Consider the following 27737-nt stretch of genomic DNA (forward strand, 5'->3'; position numbering starts at 1 on the left):
TTTTTTTATTTATTGCAAATGTAATAAAATATGTAGAGTAATGAGATCCATTACATTTCTATCTTGTTTTTTGTGTAGACAGGATGAAAATCGGCCTTCTGGACTGTAGGGTCAGTGTATCTTAGATTTTAGTAAATGATGAAATGAAGATAAACCTGGAAAGTGATTTAAATTCTCTCCAACGTAGAGATCAGACAATAAATTCAGTCCTATTTCATGGAGACTTTTCAGCTCCACAGTCGGCACGATGACCTCGTGACATTCATGTGATGAACTGAGACCGAGACATGGAAGTGAACTCTGGTTCATGCACGCAAGTTTAATACAAAAAATCTCTGCTGTAAAAAAAACACAAATGATGTTTAAGTTAAAACTAGTCATTTAGAGTCACTTACAAAACACATGGAAACACAAACCGCTCCGAGACTAACGAACCGAACATTCAGAACAAAAAAGTATTTTTCACACGACCGACAGACGCTGCACTGGAACACGTGTGCCTCCGTCCGTCCGTCTCAGTCCTTTACAGTATCTCTTTAAGTTAAGTGAGCTTGTTGAGCTGCGGCAGGTGGGCGGAGCTTCCAGGAGCAGGTCACCTGGGTCCATCAGCTACATCCTGTTGAAGCCTCCTCTCTGCCCCCCCCTGTACCTGCTGCTGCCCTGAGCTGCCGGGTTGTGGTAGACCCCCAGCAGTGCAGGGCGGGGGGGAGCCTGAGGCGGAGCGTGAGGGAAGCCCCAGACCACGCCCCCGGGCCAGGGGGGTGTGGGCCCGAGGAGCCCCATGGTCCTCCCCAGGGCCGACGGGGGCCTCAGCGATGGTCCCGTGGAGAAGTGCTGGCTGGGGATGGGAGGCAGGAAGCGGGGGGGCAGGACGCCGCTCCACGGCTGCCGCCGCCGGCTGTGGGCCAGAGGTTGTGGGTTCAACTTACTCAGCTGCAGGAGCTGGTGATGCTGGATCTGTTGCATTAGAGCAGGATGCGAGTTGTCCTCCTGGCCTGTTACCGTGGTGACACTTCCGGGTACCTCAGTGTCACTGGCTGTGCTGATTCCAGGAAGTGCTCCCTCTGTGCTGATTGGCTGCTCCGGGTCTGAGGGCGTGTCTCTGCAGAGAGAAAACATGAAGTTCAGCAAAGAGACAAACTGCAGGAAAGGAACGAGCACGAAATCCTCCCTGAAAACCATCAGGATCTTTGAGAACCTGCGACTCTGCACAACGTGAATATAACTAAACCAAGCATTTTTAAAATGTAAAAAAAAAAATTCTACAAATTTAAATAGTTTTTAATACACATTAAAGGGACTCTCACCTTTGTTGCATTTGAGAATTACAGCACATTCAAATCATCCCGCCTTCCTCCAATGCCCCACCCCCTCGTTCCCATCCGCGGTGTTTTATTTAAGAAAATTTATTTACACAAGCGGACTTACAACCATCCCGGTGTTTTTATTTTTTTGAAGAAACTTTATTTACAAGCAGACTTACAACCTACTGCCTCCGCGCACGCACGTGAGTTTTTGTTTACCAAAGCAATGGATTCGGATTCAGAAGCACCGGTAAGTTATATACATTTACATTCACATATATATTTTTCAGTTCAATGGTTATTTGCACCATTTATTTGCTACTGTCTGCCGTGGAATCAAAACAAACCCTCTAGTTGAGGACGCGCCTTGATGACGCGGGCCCGAATGCGCCACAAGAAGCAGACGGGCTTCCTGTCTGTTTCCATGCAGCAAACAGACAGGTCTGTCGGCCAATAAGGTCCTTCGGTCCGAAGAATTTTATTGGTTGAAGTTTTCACTAAATATTATGAGAGAAAAATAATTGTTTGTTTTTACTCCTGGTGGGTCTGTCCTGCATTTTAGAGTGTCATTACCTTATTAATACCAAGTTAACCTTATCCAAAAAAAGTGTAAAAATGCAACAAAGGTAAGAGTCCCTTTAACATGAATCCAGCATATTGTAGCGAACGGATAAACGGAGGCAGACGACGTTATCTTTCATTCAGCGACTCACAATAAAAACATGGATATATGAACCTGTGTATTATTTGAATAGCTTAGAATTGAATGCACAATAACAGGGTAGCTATGTTTATACATGGCACTAGGCCCAGTTTAATATAAAACGCAATTTTTTTACAATATATATAGTAGGGGGTTCCTGCTCCATCTCTCCATCAGTTTGGGGGTCCTTGAACTGAAAAACGTTGAAGACCCCTGCTCTAAACTGTGGTAACTCAACAGTTGATTCTTTACTCGGTTTTTCTCGTCTTTTCTTTTCCACCAAAAGTTTGTGCGATGCATCGTTCACCATCTGAAAGCGGACGTCCCGCAAACGGTGGAAGGAAGTTATTGTTTTTCGAGATCCTGATAAATCGATCTGTTTGTAAGAAATGTTTCCATATTCAGAAATCTATTGTTTTGTGTTAAATTTGATTAAAAAACATGTTTATTGATTTTGGTATTAAATCTATAACACAATTTCAATACCTCTTTAATTTATGATGGTTTATTGACTCACTGCCTTTCAGCGGAGGTTGTACAAAGTTTAGTGATATTAAGCATTTGAAGATTCCCCAAGAAATGACATCTCACTCACCAAAGTGTAAAACTAACACCTGAAGTATAATGGTTCCACAAAGTTGTCGTACGTTATTGCTCCCACACTTAGTTTGAACCATGTTGGTTTAAACCACCAAATGAGTTGTAATCAAAAGTAAACGTACGAACCTCGATCTGTCGCCCTCCACAGGACAGGAGAAGGTACTGGAGGCGGCGGCACCATGTTGAGCTGCTTTGGAAAATGCTGGTTCAGCTCGTTGATCTGCTTGTTCTCTCTCTGCGCCGGTCGGGTCAGTTTGGCCGTTTGGTCCCGTCACGGCTGCTGCGTTATGATTGGGTGAAGAGGTAGAAGCGTCACTGGTCCTGGCATCCGACTTTACTCCCATCGATCCTCCTCCTCCTCCTCCCAGAGCACCTCCTCTCCTCTGTCCCTCAGTGGGCGGCTCCCCTCTGTCCGGCCTCCTGTCCGTCCCCGGCTGCAGAGTGGAATGAGTGTCAGCCACAGCCTCCCGGCCTGGCGTGGGCTGGACGGACTCCATGACACCTCCTTGACCACCAGGAGGCGTGGCCTGACCGCTGTGAAGAGAAGTGGAAAGGAGTCTGTCCTGGCACTCCAGCCGCCGCTGCTGCAGCAGCTGCGCCTGACGCTCCGCCCGCAGCTGGGAGATGGCCTGACTCAGAACCTCAAAGTCTGTGTCCGAAGGGAGAGGCCCGCCATCTTTGAAGGAGGCGTCTGGGACGAGCTGGTCGGTGAGGTGATGGAGCGCCATGAGGCCGGAGCTCGGCTGCTGCGAGAGGTGTTTGGGCGGCTCGCTGCAGGACAGGGGGGGGTTGTGCTCAGGGAAGATGGAGGGGGAGCGTTCAGAGCCCGACTCACTGGGACTCAGCAGCCAGCCGGGATCTGAGGAGAGAGGAGAGCAGTCAGAGAGGCAGCAAGACACAGGAGAGCAACTGCTGAGGAGGTGGAGAGAGTAGAATGAGAGAGAGTAGAAGAGACAGTGTAGACTTTGGGGAGAGATGGCAGACAAAAGGAGAGGTGGGGGTGAGGTCACTGAATAAAGGAGAGGGAGAGAGAGGAGCTGAGGGACAGTAGAACGAGGGGAGAGAAAGCAGAATGATGGTGTTTGACAGGTTGTAAAATGGGAGGAATAAAAAGATGAAATCTCTGGCTCTGCTGCGTGAGGATGTGTTAGCACAGCGATGTTATGTCACAATCACACGTCACTCCAACTGTTCAGTGTGATGCTGTGAAACATCGAGCCCAGACAACAAGTTCTACCCACTTTGATGATCCTCAGATTTCCCTGTAACACAACACAAGGTGGACCACTTGAATTCTATTCTGAACATATCTAATGTCTGAGAAAGTTGTTAGAAAGCGAGAGGTCTTACTGAAGAGGAGCTGGAGGAGCTTTAGCGAAAAGAAGACAGAATTCTGTGTCACAAACAAGTCAGGTCAGTTTTCTTTGTTTTATTCAGCAAAGTGAACAAATAGCCTGAAAATAATTTGAAAAAGTGATTTTGAAACCAATGATGAGTCATGTTCATCGCTGTTCCTTCGAAACTGAAATATTCTGAAAAATTCTCAGAGTTAAACCGTATCTCATACAGCCATCGAACCGATTAGTCTCATCTAGGGTTGCAAAGGGGTGGAAAGTTTCCAGTAAATTTCCGGAAACTTTCCGGAAACTTTCCATGGGAACTTTAGCTCGGGAATTTTGAAAAAAAAAAAAAATACGCAAATTAAACGCTGAGCAATAAAAACATCGTTCAAAACTCTATTTTAAAGATGTATGGAACGTTGAGTTTCAACCCTCCACTGTGCATTCTTCCATCACATGCACAGATAACTCCCAGCATCCTTCACTCTACAGCAGGGCTACTGAGGCCTGCTGTAGTGTGCAGGACTAGTCAGGTAAGTTTCCATGATATTACTGGGAAAATATATTAGCATGCTGATTGAGGACTGTTCATCTGTTCATCTAGCCTATTTCCATATGTTTATCAATCAATTGTAAAATATTTTTACAGACTATTCCAATTGTTTGGCTAACTATTTATATCTCTGGCATTGCATTAGTGTTTTTTTACAAACTTTTTTCTCATCTTATTCTACAGAACAATGCCACGTGCACTATCTCATGTGTGGAGGCATTTCACCCCATCCAATGTAGAAGGAAAGGCTGTGTACATTAGCAAATACTGTGCAAAGACCTATGTTAAGAATGACACAACGATGCAGAAGCATATAGTCAAGTGCCCAAAGTTTCCTCAGGGCTCAAATCAGCCTATGACAAAACAAAATGTTTATATTTATGTCTGTATATGACAAGGTAAATACAGTTAGTATAAATTACCCACAACATTTCCAGTTTATTCCCGTTAATTCCCGTAAATTCCGGTTAATTCCTGTTAATTCCCGTTTATTCCCGTTAATTCCCATGGAAAGTTTCCAACTTTGAATATTCCCGGAATTTTGCAACCCTAGTCTCATCACATGATAACGAACATGTACTCACAGGCTCGTGATACAGATTAAGTTAATTTTACTATTGCATTCGCTTCTCATGTGATCTGAGAAATATAAAAAGTCTGAAAAATCACTGACAACTACAAAACGTCTTTTAACAAGGGACTTCAACAGTCGGTAATTCACATACAACATATAAATAAAGCTCTCAAATGACTTTCCAGTCTGTGAAGCCGTCAGTGCTCCTCCTCTTTCTCTCCTTCTTTTACTCCCCTCGTATGTTCTCTCCCCCCACACCCTCTCTTGGATTTTGCCAAGGTGAGTCATATCTCCTCTCAGGTGGAGGGGGTCAGTGATGAAGGTTTAACTACAGTTTGAGTGCTGTCTGACATGGGGCGAGCTGCTAGGATGCAGATCTGGGTCCCATCCGAGGACTTGACTTGGCACCAGGGTCCTTCCGGGTGGTTGTAGCAGGTCACGCCACAGGCCACCTTCCAGCCAATAGAGCGGTGGCGAGCAGACCTAGCAAAGGCAACAGTGCTGGTGGCCCGGAGCTCTCGATACCGCTCCCCAAGGTGGTGATGGTACGGCTGGTGGTTCGGTACCCTGCCCAGTCTGGAGTAGTAGATGTCCTTCCACAGCTTGGGGTCTAACAGTTGCCTGTCCCTGAATTTCTGACACCGGCGATTATACAGCTGCAAGCGAGTGACGTGCTGAGGAGGCGCAGGCCGAGCAGAGAGCGACTCGGACTCATCAAGGAGTCGGATCAGTTTAGAGTAGTTAGTTTGTCCATTGAGCCCCACATGCTCCTGTCTTTCAGGTCTATGAAGGCCTTGCTCTGGGCTGATGCCGTGTTCCTGTTCCCCTTGTCCCTCGGAACTATTGGCCAGGGGACTGGTAAGCAGTGGGGGGGCGAGGCAGGTGCAGGAAGAGTCTGGGTTGCTTGCAGGGGGAGGCGGGTCTCTTCCCCTGGTGCCGGTCTAGGGGCAAGGCAGCAAATTAGTGACCTGGACAAACCTCAAACCCAGCTGGGCGTCTGCAGGGTGTTTGATCACATGACTTCACCTGAGTCCCAGATGGAACTCAGGCTTAAGTCCTAGTTCTAGTCCCGATTAATTCTTTCTTGTCTTATCACAAACATCTAAGACTAAGGATGATGGTGATCACAATTTTTATTTTTTCTACAAATAAATGATTCTATCTTTGACTGAGTCTGATTAACAGTTTGGTATCGAGCAGGTAAGCCTGACTTGATTCTTATGCCCCATAAGGGTTTGTGTTAAAACATCTAGAATGAAGTGAATTTAAGTTGACTTACCAACTCTCTTATACCAAGGGGCATCAACTTATGTAATTCAACACATGGGTTGCTGCTGTTGTTGGCTGCCATTATCTTCTGGCTTAACGTTGTGTGAAGGGAGCAGAGATGAACACTGCCTTCTGCCCCACAAGACAACACACAGGGAGAGAGAGAGAGAGAGAAAGGGAGTTGACTGCTTTGATCCAGATACCGAGCGGACACTTGAGAGCTGATCCTTGTTTGTTTGTGACCTAAAGAAAACATGTAAGGCCCCTTGTCATCTTCAATATGTCAGATACGACAAACCTATGCCCAATAAGAGAGGGAATAGAGTTATTATGGGAGGAGCCTGTTTCCAGGTTCGGCCTTGGCCTTGTGGCTTTCCATCAGACACCAGCACATTCTAGGAGAGGAGACCTCGAATACACCAGTTTCACTGTGTTATTAGTTTGGTTTTATCTGGTGTTTAGATGAAACTTGGACGGTGCTCATCCACACTCCCCCTGGTACAATGTTTAAAGCCTTTACAACCCAACCAGCTGATAGACAGGAAGTAGCATGGTGGTCCTTGTATTTCAAGACGGAACCCACCATTGAACATGGGAATTCAGAGCCCAGATTGTGTTAGATGGAGTCAGTCGCAACCAGTTAAAATGGAACCCAAACATGTAGCTCACTCATGGTTTGAAGAGTAACCTGGTGAGGTTCTCTCAAGTGCAACAGTAGAACAAGGTGGGTTGAAACCGGATAAAAACATGGGTCCTTAATTATTTTGACTGGTAAGAATTGGTGAAAGCAAGAGTTACTAAAGCTGCTTTCACACACGCATTTACCTCCACCCTGGATGTCTCTGGAGGAGGTGCAAAAAAGAGGTACCATACACGTAGTCCAACTCAAATCAGAGCCGCGGGTAAGATCCAAACAAGACAGTGAAGGAAAGAGTAAAGAAAGTAGTGTCATTATAATTGTGACAGGATAAAGTACAAGTACCAGCCCCACAGCCTTGATACAACTTAAGATCCATCGCAGCTAAACTCACACATGACCTGTGCTGGCTCGGAGTGTAACCCAACCAAATATTCAAACCCTGCCAGGTCCAACAAGAAATTGTTCTCAGAAGATTCAAAGAGTTTCCCCCCCAAAGCACCAACAACGTCCAGTTTAACCGAGGCAGACAAAACCCGTCTCCACAGCGAGTGAAAGGGAAACCAGACACAAGAAGCTCTGGCTGAAGACATTAAAAAACAACAACAACCACAAAAGCTTAACGGCATCTGGTGATTTATTTTCTGCTGCAGGAGTATAGATTTTTCACAACGAAGAGGATAACATTAATGCCCTGGAAGTGGCATTGAGCTTTAATTTTGTATTTGCTTTGATAACATTGTTAAGTTGAGATTTACACTGAATATTTTATTTAACTGCTACTGTATTAAATGCTGATGTTAAAAGTGTTTGCACAACAAATGTTATGGCACTTTCGTTCATATGGCAGAACATTGAAAATAAAATTGCGCTATACACTACTTTTTAATTCATTATTGGATTTTGCGTATACAAATGCGATTAATCGTGATTAATCAGGGAAATCATGCGATTAATCGCGATTAAAACTTTTAATCGTTGCCCAGCCCTAGTCTCATCACATGATAATGAATGTACTCACAGGCTCGTGATACAGATGAAGTTAATTTTAGTATTGCATTCGCTTCTCATGTGATCTGAAAAATATAAAAAGTCTGAAAAATCACTGACAACTACAAAACGTCTTTTAACAAGAGACTTCAACAGTCGATAATTCACATACAACATATAAATAAAGCTCTCAAATGACTTTCCAGTCTGTGAAGCCGTCAGTGCTCCTCCTCTTTCTCTCCTTCTTTTACTCCCCTCGTATGTTCTCTCCCGCAACACCCTCTCTTGGATTTTGCCAAGGTGAGTCATATCTCCTCTCAGGTGGAGGGGGTCAGTGATGAAGGTTCGGGGGGGTTTTCTCCACAAAGCAAGAGAAGGAGAAATGGAACCTCCCTCAGATGAAGCTGAGGTACCGTGGCCATGGGAAAACACGGTAACACATTTTGTTAAGTATTGTCATTGCAACTACTACAGAAAATAGGATACAACCACAGAGACACACTATCAACACTAGGATGACACTTCAGATGTGGCGTCACCTCGTTTTCTGAGCTGCATTGAAAGCTGCTGCAGCCTTCATGTATGTTCAGAGTTCTCGTGTTCAGCCTCGACTCCAGAGACACAACAAAGACACTCGCTGACTTTTCCTGCTCCTCCAACACGTCTCTCACTCTGAACCTCGGCTAGTGGCTCATCAGGGAATGTGTTGAGCTACTATCAGTCTTGTTTTCATTCCAAAAAAATCACCCAAATAAAATACATCTTCCACAATGCACTTCACCCCCCCTAACGCAATGCATTATGGTCTGGTACGACCTGCAAAGTGTGTGTGGTTTTTTTTCGTGTCTAAGAAGAGAAACGGTGACCCAGGTAAATACAGGTGGTGGAAAACCTTGTCTAATGGATTCAGTAACGCACTAGGAAGAGGAGGAGCTAATTTGTAAGAACATTTTTAGTAAAAGTCTTCCTGTTTTATCTAATAGTGACTAATAGTAATTTCTTCTGACATAGGTTCCACCTGCTGGTAGTGGGAAGCTCCGGTTGTCAACCCCAGTGACAGTTGGAGAAGGAGAGGAGATGTAAATCCTCGTGGAGTATTTCATAATGTACTGTTACCATGTAATCCTGTATCCTGATATCTCTCCATCTACATTAACCCGTGGGTTTACTCCCAGTTTGTCCGTTAAAATTTGATTTTCATTTGCAAAAGCCACCGTCTGCAACCAATAGGATGTGTGACTGCCACTGCAGGCAGACATTTAAATAGACATTTACATATTATTTCCATCTCATTCAAATAGCACAGCTGACCTTTGTTTGCCAGCAGAACGTCCTTGGCTGGCTGCTTGTCCTTGATGTCATGGCAACCGACCAGCCGTGTGAAGTTGTGCAGAAGTTCTTCGATCCCGGCCACGATGACGCCTCCGCTGGAGTAGGCCGGTAGCTTCTCGTGACAATGCTCTGAGTGAAGGAAACAAGGACGTTCAGATGAGGAACAAACCAGGAAGCCAGTGAGTCTGTGGTGCTGGAGTGTTGCGAGTTCTGGAACATACCGGTCAGGAAGATTGTGTGTCGGTACTGTGTGTAGCGGGCCTGGAGCTCGATGAGACAGTCCAGGTCGGGTGACTGGTGGTTCATCATGTCGCAGTGATGATATGGGAGGAACTCGACAATCTGCCGCTTCTGATAGGCTGAGAGTAGGTCCAGGACGCTGGCTGCCTCTCGACTGAACCTTACAACCAAACAAACACACACACACACATTAGAAGACCAACTTTCCTCTCTGAATTTCAAACTGCAGAATGAAATATATACACAAGGTTAGCTGTTCTTATTCTAAAGGCCGGTAAACAGGAACCTCTACAGGTGCCAGGGGGTTGTCACGAAGCGGCATTAGGGTTGGTCCAGTGTCTTTTTCAAACCAGATTGAAATTGAAACAAGAAACAAGAATGCTGCTTTGAATGCATTTGTTTATTCATCAGTCTGTTGTGTTACTGTATCTACGTCATCTTGTGTGGACACAGCATCAGTACCTGGCTTGTTCTTTCAGTTTCTTGTGGGTTCTGCAGTGAACTTTCCACTTCCAGACGCTCTCCACAGAGCTGTGCTTCTCCAGGAGCAGCAGCAGCTCCGCCAGCCGACCTGCAGATCAACATCTCATCAACCAACACATCCTTAAGACATAAATACAGACAGCAAATCCACTGCCACTAATGCATTCGTCTAATAATCTACACAAATATTGATCAATGATTTGCAAAATATGACGTTTTTTCTAGCAATGAATAAAGATGTCAAGACTAATGGGCGAGAATAGTAAGATTTTTTAAAAACGAGCAGAAAGATTTATATTAGGGCTGGGCAAGTTAACTCGTTTCAATCGAGTTAACTCAAGTGATGAGTTAACTCGATTAATTATTTTATCTCGCATTCACTCAGGTTTGATTATTTATTGTTTTATTGTGAAAGTCAGGCTTTTATTTTGTGAAAGTCTGTTGCTGACTGCTGCAGAACAGGAAAAAAAGAAAATAATTGGCGGATAAACAATCGAGTTAACTCATCACTTGAGTTAACTCGATTAAAACGAGTTAACTTGCCCAGCCCTAATTTATATTAAAATAACCTTAAAGAAACATTTAGCTGGCTCCTGTCATTGGATTTAAAAGGCTGACGTACCATGACTGATGAAGTCCGGATTGAGGATCATCTCATCTGAGACGATGCATCCTCCCGACACAAAGATCTCGTTGTAGCTGTTGTTCTTGATGTCGCCGAGAGAATCGATCCCCACAAACACAACCGAGGGCCGTCGCTTCAGAGACACCAGGTTCGGGATCTGATGGGTTCACAAACACCTGATTACAACCAACATGGAGGCTGCCCGCTGTCATCAGCTCATTACAACCTGGGTCCGGACTATTAGGGGTAAAAACAACCCGACAGAGCAAATAACCTGCAGTTACACTAGTAACAACAACAAAGGATCTACAGTGGACCTGCGGTTTCAGAACTGAGCAGTTACAGTTACAGAGCAGCTGATCTGCAGAGTTCTCCAGGTTAAAAACGCAGGAAGACAGAAGCTGAACATGCTCATCAGTTGTAACTTCTTTTCAAACAAGATCTGGATCTGTTAGGAAGGAGCAGAACAGAAGCAGTTTCTACACTCATCAGTCGGAGGCACCTTGTGTAAGTGTCCAGCGATGTCTTTGTTCCTGATGATGACCAGCAGGCGGCTGTCGGGGTTTTCCTGGTTCAGAAAGGCCGTAGGACTCTGCTCCAAGTTTCCCTGCTTCAACATGTGTTCCTGTACATAACAGACAAACACACATACTAAACTATAAATACATATTTACAAAAATATAGTAAATCAACAAATTGATCAAAGAAAAGCTAGTTACTGATTGCTGTAGTAATTAGAATAGTGACCTTGATGTCTTCCAGGAGCGGGTCCCTCTCCTCTGTGCTGTGGAGGTAGAACTGCAGCGATTTCTTTTTCACGTTTTTGATGATCTTCACCAGACTGCTGAAGACCTCCGGCTGCAGCTGGTTGATCAAGTTGCTCAGCACCGTGGTCGGGGGAGCGAAGGTGGAAACAGAGGCCGAGATGGAGACCGGCTCGGCAGGAGCTGGAGGTTCGAGTCCGGGCACAGAAACACTGCCGGAGCCCGGGGGGGTCAAGCTAGAGTTCAACCCTGTGACACTTCCCCCGGCTTCTACATCAGTCGCACGATGTATGATCCTGAAGTTCCTGTCCTGTGTGAGTCGGACATCTTGAGCTCCAGTTCTGTGCATCTCTGAAGTGGGACCTTGCTGTGGTTTCCAGTGGGACTGGGACAACTTGTCTGAGGGAGGATGGCAGTCGGGGGTCTCGGTGGACTTGTAAACGGAACCAGAGGCAGAGGTAGGAGTTGATAAAGTGACGTTAGAAGTTGGAGAATTCCTGCTGGTTGTTGCATCAGGAAAGTGTCTGGTTGCCTCTGGCTGCCACACTTCACCTCCTCTGGAGAGGGGAGGAGTCTGACTGACTGAAGAGCCGGGAGCCGAAGCCTCATCATCGCTGCCCGATTTTGTTTTACCTGCTCGGATGCTGGCCACAAAAGCGCTCACACTGCTAGCCAGCATGTCACTGTTAGTCCGGCTGGTGTCGGCGCTGTGGCTCCGCCTACTACCACCGAACTCAACCATCATGCTGGTGATGCCGTCCTTCAGGGAGCTCACGTAGTCGTTCACGGGGACACAGGGGTTGTAGAGAGACACGTACTCTGAAAACTGAGATGTCAAAGTTTGTTGGGATGTGTGTCGAGGCGCGGTGGTTTCCGTGTTGGAGGTGGAGTGAGGCGACTGGGGGAAGCTGTAGTGAATGCTCTCCTCCTGCAGGAGGTGCTGCATCTCCGAGGAGAAGTTGCCGAGATGTTTGTCCACTATGCTGTCGATATCTCTGCGAGGACGAGCAGGAGGTGAGGACACGGACGGAGACGAGCCAGCTGCCGTTTCCTTCACTTCTCCCTTTGGTTTCCTTTCACTCGCTGCCTCATGTTCCGTATCTCTCTCTTCCCTTTGTTTTTGCACTTTTGCAACCGGTTGACTTTCTTTCTGCTCCACTGGAATCACTGCACCTCTCTCCTGCATTCCCCCGGCTGCATGCTCCTTCCCAGAGAGCGGTGGCGAGGAGCTTGTCCTCCTCTCCGGAGCCGGAGGAACAGACGGCTCTTCATTCTTCTCTCGTCTGTCCCTGGACATTCCTGCAGGAAACAAGCCCAACTTCAATAATGTATTTATCAAACAAAATCGGTGCCTTATCATCTACGGTTTGCGTAACAATACAATGACATTTTCAAATGTTGTCTAAAATTCGAGAAGTAGACACCAAACTCCAGTTGTCTGAGATTACCTTGAGACTCTCTGGAGGCCGGGGGGGCCAGACGCTCCTCATTAGCACCAGTAAAGCCCTCGTTAGGTGAGATGTGCTGCATGGGCTCTGGGGACTGGCACCAGGACAGGAAGGGGGGGGCGGACGTACGGTGGCAGGCAGATTGTGGCGGCTGAAGCGACGGGCATCGAACGGGAGAAGCGGGGGGGCTGAGCTCGGGGGAGGGGCATTGAGACGGCGAGAGAGGGGGACTGGGCTCTGGAGACGGGCACTGGGAGGGCGAAAGGGGGGGGCTGGGGTCAGGTGACGGGCACTGAGAGGGGAAGGGAGGAGGGCTCGGCTCGGGGGACGGGGCGGAGGTCTTCCCGGGAGGCTTGGTCGTCGCGGCGACGCTGGTTGCCGTGGCGAGGTGCTGAAAGCGAGGATCCTTGGGGATGTTTCGGTCTCTGTGGGAGTAGCGATCTGAACTCAGACCTGCACACAGAGTCAAGAGCTCATTTGAACTTGACTTTTTCACTCTGGTCTGCTTCTTCTAAACCATCACTGATTATGGTAGAACGATGGTGACACAGCACAATTCACTGAACATTTAAAAAGCTACAGTTACAAAGTGATCTGATATTTGTTGCCATATTCCAGATTAAAAGGACAGAACACAAAACACAAACCTTAAGGGATCAAAATGTGTATAAGTCACATATTCCCGGAGTCAGACTGACCTGTGATGGGGATGAGGACCCACGGGATCGGCCACTCTTCCTCTTCACCTTCGTGGACTCCTCCTCCTCCTCCTCCTCTCCCTCGGCGACTCATCTCGCCGCTGTGCGAGCTCGGACTGAATCCCTCCAGACTGCTGACGCTGCCCGCTGTCTGCTCCTGCACACACACACACACACACACACACACACACACACACACACTTTGTTAGCTGAGATCTGTTTCGAACAAAAGAAACTTTAGTCTAAAGTTCTTAATTCAAGCTCCTAACTGTCCTCCGTGCGCTTCAACTGTAATATGTGATTAAGGTTTATTTAGGAAGCTGGATCCGGGATGTGGGTGGTTTGTGTTTGGGGTAGTTTTATTTTATTTTATTCATTTATGTTATTTTATTTTATTTCCCTGTGATTTTATTACATACATATGTTATTGTTTTTGTATTAATGACCTATTGTATATTTGTGTTTGTTTATTTAATATTTTCATATATATATTTTTTCTATTTTATTATTTGACTTATTCCTAGTTATTATTTTTCCTTTATTGTTTACCTTTGTGTGTCTATATACATTGACAGGTATGAGTACATGTGAATATATATGTTGTTATTGATTACTGTAACATTGATCTGTACCTTGCTACATTTCTCAGTAAAATAAAAAGTTGATCACAAAAAAAAGTTCTTAATTCAACTGAAAAGGTTCCTTCAGATTGTTGAATGCCAGCGTTAGCAACACAGTCTGAAGACCTGGGAAGATCCGGAAAATCAGACTCAAGACGTGAAAAATCAACAGCTACAGCATTCAGCAATGAACTGGAACGACAGGTTGAATCTCCCAACGTGCGGGAGATTCAGTTTGTGATGCTGTTGATCATGTTTGACTGTTTTGCAGGTTCAGTCCCAAACACCGTCCCGTCAGCAGGGAATCTACAGAACCCAGATGATACACGCAGAGTTCCTTCGACCGTTTCGGAGGAACGCAGGTTGATGTAAAGTTCGTCTCTTACCTCCAGCTCTTCCTGCTTCCTCAGGTCAATGTCACAGTTGGTGGGCAGGCCCAGCTTAGTGGCCAGCCTATCAAACGGAGAGGATTCCATCTGCTCCTCCTCCTGACTGACCAGGCCCTGGGCAGACTGTTTGAGGCCTGTCGGTGAGCAAAGAAACGTTTGATTTAAGACACTAACATTTGTTTTTCTTAGAACCTAAAGTTGTCATCACCATAATAAATCATAAATGTCCTACAAGCTCCTTCAGGTTATTTATTGAGACATGAGCAAATGAAACAGGATGTGAATGTTTAACTGCTACTGGAAAAGAAAACGTTTCTTTTCCAGATTACAAACATTGGCTGAACAAAAGAATTGAACGAAGCTTCCATGTGTTCTATAGTAGTTGTCGTGTGCTGTCAAACAGGAAGTCTCAACATCCAGTCACCTGTCAGCAGCATGACGAGTTTGGCAGCCAGCTCAGATCCGTCTTCTCTCAGATCAACGTCTCTCAAACCCACTGAACCAATCACAGACGTCAGAGAGTCGGGCGAGGCCGGCGTCTGGCTTCCGTCGACTGGGAGACGAGAGCAGAGAGAAGGAAAACAAACATGAGAACAAAGGATCCATGAGCTGTGGTCAGTCAAAGTTAGGGTTGCAAAATTCCAGGAATTTTCAAAGTTGGAAACTTTCCATGGGAATTAACGGGAATATACGGGATTTAACGGGAATATACTGGAATTAACGGGAATTAACGGGAATTAATGGGAATAAACTGGAAATGTTGTGGGTAATTTATACTAACTGTATTTACCTTGTCATTTACAGACATAAATATAAACATTTTGTTTTGTCATAGGCTGATTTGAGTCCTGAGGAAACTTTGGGCACTTGACTATATGCTTCTGCATCGTTGTGTCATTCTTAACATAGGTCTTTGCACAGTATTTGCAAATGTACACAGCCTTTCCTTCTACATTGGATGGGGTGAAATGTCTCCACACATGAGAGAGTGCACGTGGCATTGTTCTGTAGAATGAGATGAGAAAAAAGTTTGTAAAAAAACACTAATGCAATGCCAGAGATATAAATAGTTAGCCAAACAATTGGAATCGTCTGTAAACATATTTTACAATTGATGGATAAATGAATGGAAATAGGCCAGATGAACAGATGAACAATCCTCAATCAGCATGATAATATATTTTCCCAGTAATATCATGGAAACTTACCTGACTAGTCCTGCACACTACAGCAGGCATCAGTAGCCCTGCTGTAGAGTGAAGGATGCTGGGAGTTATCTGTGCATGTGATGGAAGAATGCACAGTGGAGGGTTGAAACTCAACGTTCCATACATCTTTAAAATAGAGTTTAGAATGATGTTTTTATTGCTCAGCGTTTAATTGCATATTTTTTTTTTTTTTTCCAAATTCCCGTGCTTAATATTCCCGTGGAAAGTTTCCGGAAAGTTTCCGGAAATTTACCGGAAACTTTCCACCCCTTTGCAACCCTAGTCAGAGTCGAAAATCATTTAAACCTCATTTAAAACAAAATGTTTCACACATTATAATAATAAATAATACTTTTATTAAGTTTTCAGCTCTTGAGCTGCGACACACTTGCATAATCTTCAGTCCTTCACTTTTAGTGGATTCAGTCTCTTTTGGTCAGATTTTGGGAAACAATCATTTCTAATTTTACAGATACACAACTGTTTTTTAATACTAAATCCAACCAAGCCCTGATTATTCACCTATTTTTATCTATAATGGGGTCGTGTTGATATGATAGAGTGTTGGAGCCATAATTATGATTTAATATTGACCTTTATTTTGATTTATTATGCATAAATATATTTAATATTGAGGGTAGACCTTTCAACCTTCTGCTTCATCCGCTAAGTAGAATCTTATATGTTTTTGGAAAAGAAGAAAAACATTATGGAGTCGAAGTCTGAAAGAGAAAGGAAAATATTGCAAAAGGAAATCAGCTGACTGAGTGATCTTTATCAACCCAGGCACAATCCAAGGGTGTTTATATGTTTATATTTTTCTGTCACTCTGCATTACATCAAGTTGCCTTGCTCTGATTGGTCACAGCTCTGATCTGCGATGGTTGATAACGCCCCTTGGAATTAGAAAATGAACCATATCCAGACCTGATTGAAAATGGGAACAGGTCTAAAAAATGCCAAGCTCTTGATAATTTGATCCTCATTCATCCAGATTCAGACTGTTGCAGTTTGGGCTTCAGTAGCTTTCCCAACGACTCGTACGTTACAGATAAATATGTGAACAGGAGGAGCCAGCACTGGAACCCTTAACCCTGTGATCAGTGGACAACCAGCTCCATCTCTTGAGCCAGAGCTTCGACGTTTCCTCACCTGGAATCTTGGAATCTCTTCCAGGTTCCTGAGTTGCCTTGAGGAATTTCAGTGCCCTGGCTGCCGCCTGCTGCTCCAGCCTCCTCTTCCTCCCCGGTGCCTTCAGCGATCCCTCTCCTCCTTCCTCCCTCTTCACCTCATTCTCTGCGTTCCTCTTACAGGTCAGAACCAGGTCTACCAGCTGCTGCAACTAAGTGGCAAAGAAAACACATTTCAGGCCATCACGACAATAATTGAGTATTTCTAAATCATCCTCATTACATCACACTAACTAATAACGGATAACTTACATATCTAATAATCTTATACTATTTATGACGTCCATTTTCACCTTCTTAGTGTTGGAAGGTCCGTCTCTGGAGCTGCTTGTTGTCACCTCCGTCCCTGTCGCCTCCCTCTGGCCTGCTGAGCTCTTCCTGGGCCTCACCTGCTGCGGCTCCTCGGCGCCACAGTGCGCCTCCACCACCTGCCGGGCCCGGGCCACGGACAGCAGGTAGAGGGCCGGGTTGTGCAGGTAGGAGCGCAGGTAGTAGTCCATGTTCACCTTGTGGTGTTTGGGAGCGGGAAAATCCTTCTCTTGCTCGTCTTGGATGGAGTCGTATTCGCCCATGGGGTACTGCCGAACCTGGAGGGCGAAGACAGAAAGATCCATGAAGAAAAGGTTTTGCCAGTTCGGCGTGGGAAAACATAACTGGCCCGAACCTCATCGGACACCTGACATGTTACTAGGGGATTTCAGGTAAATGCCAAGAGTTAAGAGCAGGTCAAAGTCACACGGGAAAACAAAAATACAAACAGAGATGAGAGCGTTTCAGCTGAGAGAGTTGTTGGCTGCACCTTTCCCTCCTCCAGGCCGATGAGGTAATCTTTCGCCTGGCGCTCCACGCCGGCAGACAGCTCGGGGGCGGGGTTAGCTCGGGTTTTGACGAGGGCGTGATGCAACGCTGGGATGAACGTACTCAGACGCGGCATCACCGTGGCAGCAGACATGGACACCGAGGCATCCAGGGCAGAGGAGGCCCACCTTGAGGCTAAGGGAAGAAATAAGAAAACAACAATATTTCAATCATGGTGATCATTTTCAAGTCAAGGCTTCAGTTTCTACTTAAATTAAGTCTTTATGCCTTGGTTTAGCGAGCCTCACCGACCTCTATCCCATTCTCTCTCAAGTCACCCTCTAACATGTTGTTGTTTTTTATTCGGCTTGTTTTTATTCATTTTTTTTTTTTTTTTCTCTACTGATCTGTGATTATTGTCTACATGTACCCACTCTACCTCTCCCAAAATGTACAAAGTTACCCAATTATTAAAAAGGTTGACAGCAGAAGAAAGAAAATTCCCCTTGGGCTGAAGTTTTTGTAAACAACTGTCAAAAAAATAAAGAATATAAAAAAATTTAAAAAATAAAAATTAAGTGTTTATTCTTTCATGGTTGGTGAATTATTTATAATAACAGACAGTCAAAATGCAAACAAGACAATCAGCTTTATTTGCCTTTGGGCTAATATTAGCAAAACTGTTTTAAATGAGCCATCAAAACAGTGGATGATGGATCTCTGAATAGAAGATTGTAAATGAATCCCACTCATCTGCTCCTTTGTTACTCACTGGATTTGGACACGTCTCTTGACTCAGGAAAAACAAACAAGGCCTGAAGACATCTCTTCCAGTCGCCTTCTCGCTCTGGAAACACAAAAACATCATCCACTGAGGAGCAGGTCTTCCACCATTTGTATTTTGTTTCTGTCTTATTTACTGAAACCGTTTTCTTGTTATACGTCTGTAAAATTATTTTTAAATAGATGTAACATCTTATATGTTAATCCTTTTTAACTATGAAAATCCAACATCGACAATCTTTGGCCAAAGTTTATCCTCTACATATTTGACCATTACACCCAATCTGTCCCATCACATACCGGTGGGTGAGGCCATCTGAACACTGGAGAGCAGAAAGAGGAATCCTCGCTCGGTCAGTGGAGTCACCAGAACCTGCGCAGAGAGCAGACCACTCTTATTCAACAGTTCTTGTCTAACTTCCTTTGTGATCCCACTTTCTTTCTTTTTGCTTTGTTTCCCCTTCTCTTCCCTCCTTCGATGTTCTTTACCTCTCTACTGAAATAGATCGCACACAAAATATCAGCATTGCCCCCAAAAGTCCATCTCGACAGAAGATAAACAATGGTCGAACATAATGTCAAAGTAGAGGCAAGTGGAAAAATACAGAATTAGTGAATAAAGAAGGGAAAGGAATCTAATATTTGATCCTGCTCCTTCTCTAGAGTGTAGCTACACTTGAATGTATCTGCAACCAATGCACTCAGCTAAATGAAGTGAGGCTCAATATGAGAGGAAGCACAACTCACCACTCTGGTCATCTCCAGCTCCTGCAGGAGTTTCGTCACGTTGGTCGTTGACCGACTCTTGTCAACCACCTCGAGAAGACTGCAGCAATGGCCGTCCTCCACAACTACACACACACACAAGGTGAGAAATTCAGTTTGATGTTACTAACAATCAAACAATACAACACTAACCATGCAAATGGCAGTGAAACCTGTTCTTCTTTTTAGGCTTTTTTCCAATTCTCTACTGAAGCTTTAGTATTGTCTCCCTCCAAAATGAGTGCATGCAAATTTAATGTCATGTACATATATATATTATCTTTAAGAATAATGATCTTTAAAGAATATTTGATGTCCTATGTTGGTGTAGAAGCAGTTCAAGAAATGTAAATTGCTAAAAAATTACAGCTGAAAGAATTCTCATCATTTTGTTTCATTTAAAAAAGAATATGTGACATCAACACAAAATTAGAGTTTAGTGTTTGACTCCACCTTCCTGGCTGCTGCTGTAGAGGTGGTAGGAGAACAGGCTGGACGGGAGGACTTTGGTCACCTGGACAAGTCTCATCACACAACCGATTTTCAACTTCTCTGGTCTGAAGGAGACACATGGCGAGATACACACAGGGAATCATTTTGAGATCGGAGGAAATCAAAATATAACAGAAACAACCCCCTTTTTGAAAGATTTGACACAATTTTGCATTTGTAATGTTTTCTTGAGATAGCATTAGGCTTTTTCTCCATGTTTGAATGATCCAGTGGTTTTCATGTAGCGTAGTCAAACACGCTGAGCTGACACACAACTGAATGATGGATATTACCCATGATCCCTTGCACTGACTCCATCCAACACAGTACTCACAGTCTGTGGGGCAGGAAGGGCGGCGAAAAGGAGCGAAGGGCGATCTGGAAGAGAACCCGGTCGCCTTGCACCAGATCTCCGGTCCACACGGTGAACTGGGCTCGCTCTGAGAGAGTGAGTGAAGCGAATGAGAGAGAGAGAGGGGGAGGGAGAGGGAGAGGGCGAGAGAGAGAGGTGTAAAGGTCATTAGTAGCAGGTTCAAGGCAGGCCAATAAAAATGAAGACTGTAATGAATAGGAAACAGGAAACAATGCTCACCTTTGCTCACCTCTGAAATCTGACTGTTCATCCTGTTCAAACACAACAGACAGAGAAACAGACATTTCTGAAATCAGGAGCTGAACATTCCAGATGATTACGTTTTCAGGGATTTCCCCGATCGGCCCACAGATCTCTGCACTGGCTTATCTGGTGTTAATTTTTCACTTTTGGCGTTGAGTGTCATTAAAGCCGAATAACGCACGACTGTTCTTATATCCAGATGTGCATACCTCAGAAGGGGCGTGTCCTTTCCTTTGAACAGGAGGGAGACGACGGCATACGGACAGACCTGGCGAGGTCGCTGCCGCAGTTCATCGAACGAGTACTCGTAGAAGTAATGCTGGAATACACAACATGATGAAAAGGTTCAAAGTCAAGTTTCATGTTCCTGAAGAAAACCTATAGAAATATGATAACTGAGCAAAATGATCTACTGTCCCTAACACAATCTGATTGTACACTGTACTGAGCGTGTTGTGTTTATTTACCTGCGTGAACTCGAAGGCTCGGTAGGACGTGAGCGAAGTGACTTTGCTGGCGTTCTTGAAGATGTGGCTGTCGAAGCGCGGGGTTGGATCTAGAATGTTCTTCATGTTTTCATAGATACTCTTCACTTTGCCCTGAAACCAAAATTAGAGACAATTTCATTCATTATCACAGAGTGAAAGCACAAATATATTAAACCAAGCAGCGCTGCAGCTCCAGCAGAGTCTGGCTGTGTCACTTATTGTTATCATTTATTATTATTAGGAATTCAAATGTTTGGTCTGTTATTGAGATGTTACACTTACTTTATGTGAACACGTTCATGGTCATGGTCACATCATTGGTAACATTATGTTTCCTTGAGGTAACACACTGGTGATGATGGTAACTTACCTTCATCACTTTGAAGATGATGATCTCCGCTGTGGCTCCCGGGGTGAACGGGTTGATCTGAAGCAGGTCTGAGTACCTGGACAGATACACACCTGCAGACAGATGCACACACACACAATAATAAGAACACATGAGTTTGTGTGTATAATGTATGAGCTCTCCTTTCATGTCGGACTGAACAAGAAACAGATGGAACGAGTGAAACGTGTGTATCTGCCGGCTCGTACCTTTACTGGGGTTTCCCAGCACTGTGATCCAGCTCTGACCCACACACAGACCAGTCTCACAGAGCTGGTGCACCTACAACAAACAAATTATAAAAACAATAACAATCAATAACATTATTAAGGATAAGGCTCATCAAATAATAATCAATTCTTCAATTGATCCCAGTCCCAGTTTACCATGAATCCATCCACGTTACCGTTTGTGTTTAGTTCATTTATAACCTCTTGTTTTCCAGTTAGACAGAAAAAGCAGCGACTCAGCGTTAATCTCACCTTTGAAGCCTCAACCAACATGAAACCGTAACTCTCCTCCAGCTCCGTGTCCATCCTCCCGTCCATCTTCATCTCCCTCCTCTTCTCCACAAACTGAAACACACACACAGGCATGAACAAAGCACAATTTACTTTTGATTCAATCCTACCTCTGATATAAAATAACATCTATAAACCATACTTGATCAAACCCCGGGGTTACGAGATTAGTTTAAAGCTCGAGTTTAAAGACTTCAACACTATCAGCCTCCCACATTATTACCGTATCTACATCTGCCCTAAAGATATGGGTAGTTGACAAATAAGGGTGCAACAGTATTTTTTTAATAAAGTTCTAATGAGGATTACAGTTGTATGAAATTATAATGTTCAAATGCTGAATTTTTTCACTGCTAGTGTTCCGTGGATTTTTTGTATAATTTCATGTCATTGTTATACAAGACTGACCTTAGCTATTATGCTAACTGAAGAATAACACAGTTTAACCTTAATTTGTTCAATTAAATTTGTACAAATTTTTTTTAACAAATTTTTAACTACAGCTGTGACACTACAGGACTCTCAAAAAATGATACATTCATTGTCTGACAGAAATGAAATTAATCAGAGGTTAACAGTCACCTTTCAACATACACAGTACATTCCAACATCTGGGGGGCTTCCTGGTAGTGGGATAAACTAAGGGCCCCTATAGTTGTCCATGTAACTGCCGTTTCAAAAATCTGATTTTCCATGTCACGCCACAGGACGGCATTTGTGTTACGAAAGTTATTTTCCTGTAAATACTAATATACTAGTTTTGTACATAATAAAACCTAATATTATTAAAGTCATTATATACAATATAATGCCAAGGCAGTTATTACCTGCTCCAGATAATTCTGGTTTATTTTGTTAATATGTAAGCTTAATGCTTCACCTATGTTACGGTCACACCGCAGGACATTTAGCGTATTCACCTTAAAATATAATCAAAACATAACAGATATTTCATACAAAATCATGAGTTTAAAACAAAGTACCATAATATGCATCACATCCATGTGTTGTTTAAGTGGTTAAATGCATCTAAATAAACATTCACACTTAATTACAGAAAAATCATGCGTCATGTCTTCCACCCATATACGTATTGTACGAGCTCTACTTGATCATCATCATAACCTCACAGGCCTCCACATTATTTGAAGTACAGTAAACGCCACCAAATGTAGTTGACGGCTGAAAATATTAACAATCGCTTGATGCTCTAAATCAAAGGATTGTATGTGCACTTAATGCTGTAGTAATATAATTTCCTCAAGCCCTCCACACGTCCAGCTCTCACCTCTTTCTCCGGCAGCTCGCTGTAGACCAGGCGAGGTTTGCAGTACGTGAAGCAGCCAGCGGAGCCGGTGTCGAAGTAACTGGAGGTCAGGATGTTCACCATGTCTTCGAACTCCCTGGACTCCGTGGAGACATCTCGGAAGAGAGCTGAAAGAAAGACAACAAAAAGAGTCAATGAATAATCCTTAAAAATGACTCCTTAGATAAAATCCATGTTTCTGAACTGGTATCAGGACGGGAGAAAAGGGATTAGAACATCTTTACTTTAAAGTTAATACAAACAAATCCCGTGTTGGACAAACTGATGCATTTAGGACTAATACTGTCCTGTGAGAGACAGGACTGTATACTGCTATTAGAATGATGAGAGAGAAAAAGGCACAAGGAAGACGGACAGACTGATTGTTCAGGTTCATCCTGCAGTGAACAAGAAATAACAAAAACAAAACATGAGAAGAAAAGAAAGGAGATGTTTCGATTGGAGATCATGTTTCAGATACAATACAGTGCCACAGACCCATCAGACACCACCAGGGCTGACTTCCTTATAGAAGTTAGTAAGCTAACATCCTCCAACTTCATCAGAAATCACACTGTGCAATAACTGTCCCAGTACAAGCGTTTCCTTTATGCAGCACTCAGCAGCTCTCAGGTGAGACACACCCAAACACAGGGCTTCAGCAGCTGGGGAACAAACACAAGCAGCAATTCTTCCTCCTCAATTAAAACAGGAGTCGTGGTTGTGCCTCATGTGGCCGATTCTCAGGAGGCCGAGGCAGCAGCTGCCGCGTCGAACACCGGAGAACGACTGTGCAGCCACAAGTTTAAAAAGTGTCTGTGCACAAGGTCAGAGATCTAAGATAAAATGCATCATCGCAAACAACTTAGAAATAAGGATGAAATGGTTCCAGACTCACTGAACATTAGGGGTGGGAATTGGCAAAAATGTGACGATTCAATAGTATTGCGATACTGCAACTATTGTGATTCGATTCTGCGATTTATTGCGATTCATGTCCCCCATATTATTCAAAGGCATTACAAAAAATGAGGAAAATAAGACTGCTCACCTCACTTCAAATGTCACATTTAATTCTGTGAACAACATTGTCTTCTACACATTAACTGAAGTGCAAAAACTTTGTCCTTGAACATTCAGGACACAGGACCTTTGTGATTATTTTCTGAATAGGAGACCTCTCACATGAACACTGAGCTCAATCATATAAATAAGAGTAACCTAGAGCTTCAATCAAATTGAGACCTGCAAGGTCATGACCCAAAATGTTAAATTCATTTGGGAATATTGGCATTTTTGTTCAGAAAAAGGAGTTGGTCAACATGCTCAGATGTTAAAGTGCTCCTGCAGTAGAGAACATCCTTTCAGTAGACACACTAGGTATCTTTTAAACTCTGAAACTCTCTGTGTCATGCTTTGCCAGCCAGGGACTGTTACATATATAATTGGAAATAAATTAGGGCTGGGCAAGTTAACTCGTTTTAATCGAGTTAACTCATCGATTAATTATTTTATCTCGCATTAACTCAGGTTTGATTATTTATTGTTTTATTGTGAAGGTCAGGCTTTTATTTTGTGAAAGTCTGTTGCTGACTGCTGCGGAACCGGAAAAAAGAAAATAATTGGCGGATAAACAACCATGGATAAGGCTACGGAGCTTTTACATGGCCATTCTCATTTTAAAGTTCTTCCAGACGGCGGAGTCGACAGAACCAAAGTAATTTGTAGCCACTGCCAAGGTGAATTTTCTTATCACCGGAGTACTTCCAGTCTAAAATATCACCTAAATGCAAAACACACAGTTGATATCAGCATCACTCAACGAAACAGCGAGGCTTCGGCAGACTACGTTAGACGCAGGAGTATACATCTTTCACAACGTAGAGGATAACATTAATGCCCTGGCAGTGGCATTGACCTTTAATTTTGTATTTGCTTTGATAACATTGTTAAGTTGAGATTTACACTGAATATTTTATTTTACAGCTACTGTATTAAATGCTGATGTTAAAAGTGTTTGCACAACAAATGTTATGGCACTTTCGTTCATGTGGCAGAACATTGAAAATAAAATTGCGCTATACACTACTTTTTAATTCATTATTGGATTTTGCGTATACAAATGCGATTAATCGTGATTAATCAGGGAAATCATGCGATTAATCGCGATTAAAACTTTTAATCGTTGCCCAGCCCTAAAATAAATATTTAAAAAATGTATATAATTTTTTTAGATATTGCAATACTTTGTGCTAAGGTATCGATATAATCGCGGGTGCAAAATATCGCGATACTGAACAGAATCGATTTTTTCCCCCACCACTACTGAATATCTTTAGTTAAATCTCCACACGGTTATTTACACTGATACAAACTTTAATTGCTGTAATGACCGAGATGAGTCGGTTGATTCTCTGCAGCGTCGACCACGGTACAGAACTCACCAGTTCAAACCAGTTGTTTTCTGTTTGTGTAAATGTGTGTCCTCAATATTTGTATTCGTCTGCAGTTCAGTTAATCATTGAACTCGAGTCTTGAGTCTCTCAGGTTGAACCGGACATGGAATCAAATATTGAACCGCACACACATCTCGACAATGAGGCGACGGTCAAAAGTACCAAGTTCGACCGCCGTGTGCTTTTCATTATCTCCCACAAGGAAGGATTCCACATCTGTTTATTTTGGTTTCTGGGTGGGTTTGATTTTTGGGTTTGTTTTGTTTTTAAAGTGAGGCCACAGAAAATTACCTGCAGGACGGATCAGGACGAGATTTGGCGCGAGGATTCGGTTTTGAATCAGGGAAGAAACCCCCGAAGATTCTTTGACACTTTTCTTAACTTGGCGATATTGGTTCTGGTGGATTTCTCAGAGAATAGTTCCTGGATCGTGATGAAAGAAATGAAAACAATCTGCCATCTATCGGACACACGAGTGTATGAGCCTGTGAAATTGTGAATGGATTTAATGCATGGGGCCATATTGATGATACATAGTGCCATGAAAACACACACACACACACACACACACCCACACACACACACCCACCCACCTACCTACACACACTCTCTCTCTCTTCCATGTAAACAAACCCAGGCAGCCCTCACACACTCTCACACCTTCCAACATTAACACAAACAGGTGAAACTGCTTCTTTCGACCCTGAGATCAAAATCACTTCCGCATGAAACATCCCGACGAACACACGATAAACACACAGGTTATTGACGTCCGTTAGCTAACCCTTAGCTAACCGCTAGCTAGCATCGTCCGAACCAGGTGCAAGTTACACTAACTGTCGTAGTTTTGGGGATTCGTGATGATTTCCATAAGGCACCAGGAGCGGAAAGTACAAGAGTTATGTTGATAAATATGCAAATTTAGTTTATATCTAAGAGCAGATCAGGGGGAGGAAACGGTGTTGAGCCGTCCGATAATGGAACCTGTCAGTTGCTGTGCCACTTCGCGATCACTTCAGGGAAAATACTGAGGCGGAAACTCTAAATAAACGAGTTAATGTTAAAGTATAAAGTTAAATTTAATGTTGTGGAGTCTGGTGTGTTGTGTTGTGATGAGGCCGAGGAGCAGGAAGTCTCACCTCGCTTCTCCCTGGTCTTCTTCGGGATCTGGAACTTCTTGGGCTCCATGGGCATGTGCCTCTGGTGAACCACCTGCGGGACCGAGCTCCAGCGGTCCGGGACCCCGGCGGCAGCAGCCCCAGCCCCGGGTCTGTCCCCGGCGGTCCCCGGGTCCCTGGCTGTCCCCGGGTCCCTGGCTGTCCCCGGGTCCCGGGCGGGCTGCAGCTCGATGCCCTCGCTCACCTCGCCATCTTGCGGGCTAGCGTTAGCTCCGGAGTCCGCGGCGGCGGCGGACAGCCTCCGCGACCGGGCTGCCGGCCTCCGGGCCAGGCTGTCGTCCATGGCGGGCTCCTGTCCTCCTCCGGACCGGTCCTGCGTCACCGTGTGTCCGGTCGAGCCCCGGGAACACCCCGCTGTTACCTCCGGTTCCCCCCGCAGCTGCAGCTCAGGGACTCGAACCAACACACAACCATGTTTCCTGGAGCGGGGGTCTTCTTCTGTGATATCTACCTGCAGCTTCCGAGCGACCTGTCGCTTTGCTGCCACCTGCTGGAGAATAATTTACACTCCGTTCTATTCTATTCTATTCTATTCTATTCTATTCTATTCTATTCTATTCTATTCTATTCTATTCTATTCTATTTGAGTATAATCAAATCAAGTTTATTTATAACGCACATTTAAACTTATAATGTAATATAATGTTTTATAATATAGTATATCACTTGAGTTATGATATAACTTTATTATACTGTTAAATTATAAATTTCAGCTAAAATATATATATAATCTACGGAAGAGGATTATGGCCACTGTAGAAAAAACAAGTGAGTTCTGAGTTTAAAGTCAGAATTCTGACTTTTTTCTCAGAATTCTGACTTTAATCTCAGTCTGAGATTAAAGTCAGAATTCTGAGTTTAAAGTCAGAACTCACTTGTTTTTTCCACAGTGGCCCTAATCCTCTTCCGTAATAATCTATGGTTTATTTATATTTATAAAATATATAATATAATATAATATACACTACCATTCAAAAGT

At 43.9% G+C, this 27737-nt stretch overlaps 1 protein-coding gene across 2 annotated transcripts; it reads right to left on the reverse strand.

Moving 5' to 3' along the window:
- Nucleotides 1-294: 294 nt before the first annotated feature.
- Nucleotides 295-27172, reverse strand: tasora (transcription activation suppressor a). Of its 2 annotated transcripts, none has more exons than XM_061069104.1 (28): nucleotides 26720-27172; nucleotides 23107-23252; nucleotides 21780-21872; nucleotides 21507-21579; nucleotides 21280-21371; nucleotides 20889-21020; nucleotides 20631-20740; nucleotides 20398-20429; nucleotides 20140-20245; nucleotides 19767-19870; nucleotides 19296-19399; nucleotides 18849-18921; nucleotides 18538-18612; nucleotides 17767-17960; nucleotides 17261-17554; nucleotides 16930-17119; nucleotides 14994-15122; nucleotides 14567-14703; nucleotides 13561-13717; nucleotides 12863-13315; nucleotides 11398-12713; nucleotides 11153-11275; nucleotides 10648-10807; nucleotides 10005-10113; nucleotides 9524-9702; nucleotides 9282-9431; nucleotides 2734-3466; nucleotides 295-1102 (listed from the first exon to the last, which is right to left on the reverse strand). In XM_061069104.1, exons 1-28 carry the CDS (start codon nucleotides 27039-27041, stop codon nucleotides 610-612), a joined length of 6279 nt encoding a protein of 2092 aa, XP_060925087.1. In that variant the 5' UTR covers nucleotides 27042-27172; the 3' UTR covers nucleotides 295-609. The 2 variants fall into 2 exon arrangements, with proteins under 2 accessions (XP_060925087.1, XP_060925088.1); XM_061069105.1 differs by lacking the exon at nucleotides 26720-27172 and adding an exon at nucleotides 25500-25568.
- Between the last annotated feature and the right edge of the window lie 565 nt (nucleotides 27173-27737).

The sequence above is a fragment of the Limanda limanda genome, chromosome 4 (genome assembly GCF_963576545.1).
Source record: "Limanda limanda chromosome 4, fLimLim1.1, whole genome shotgun sequence".
NCBI classification, from domain to species: domain Eukaryota; kingdom Metazoa; phylum Chordata; class Actinopteri; order Pleuronectiformes; family Pleuronectidae; genus Limanda; species Limanda limanda.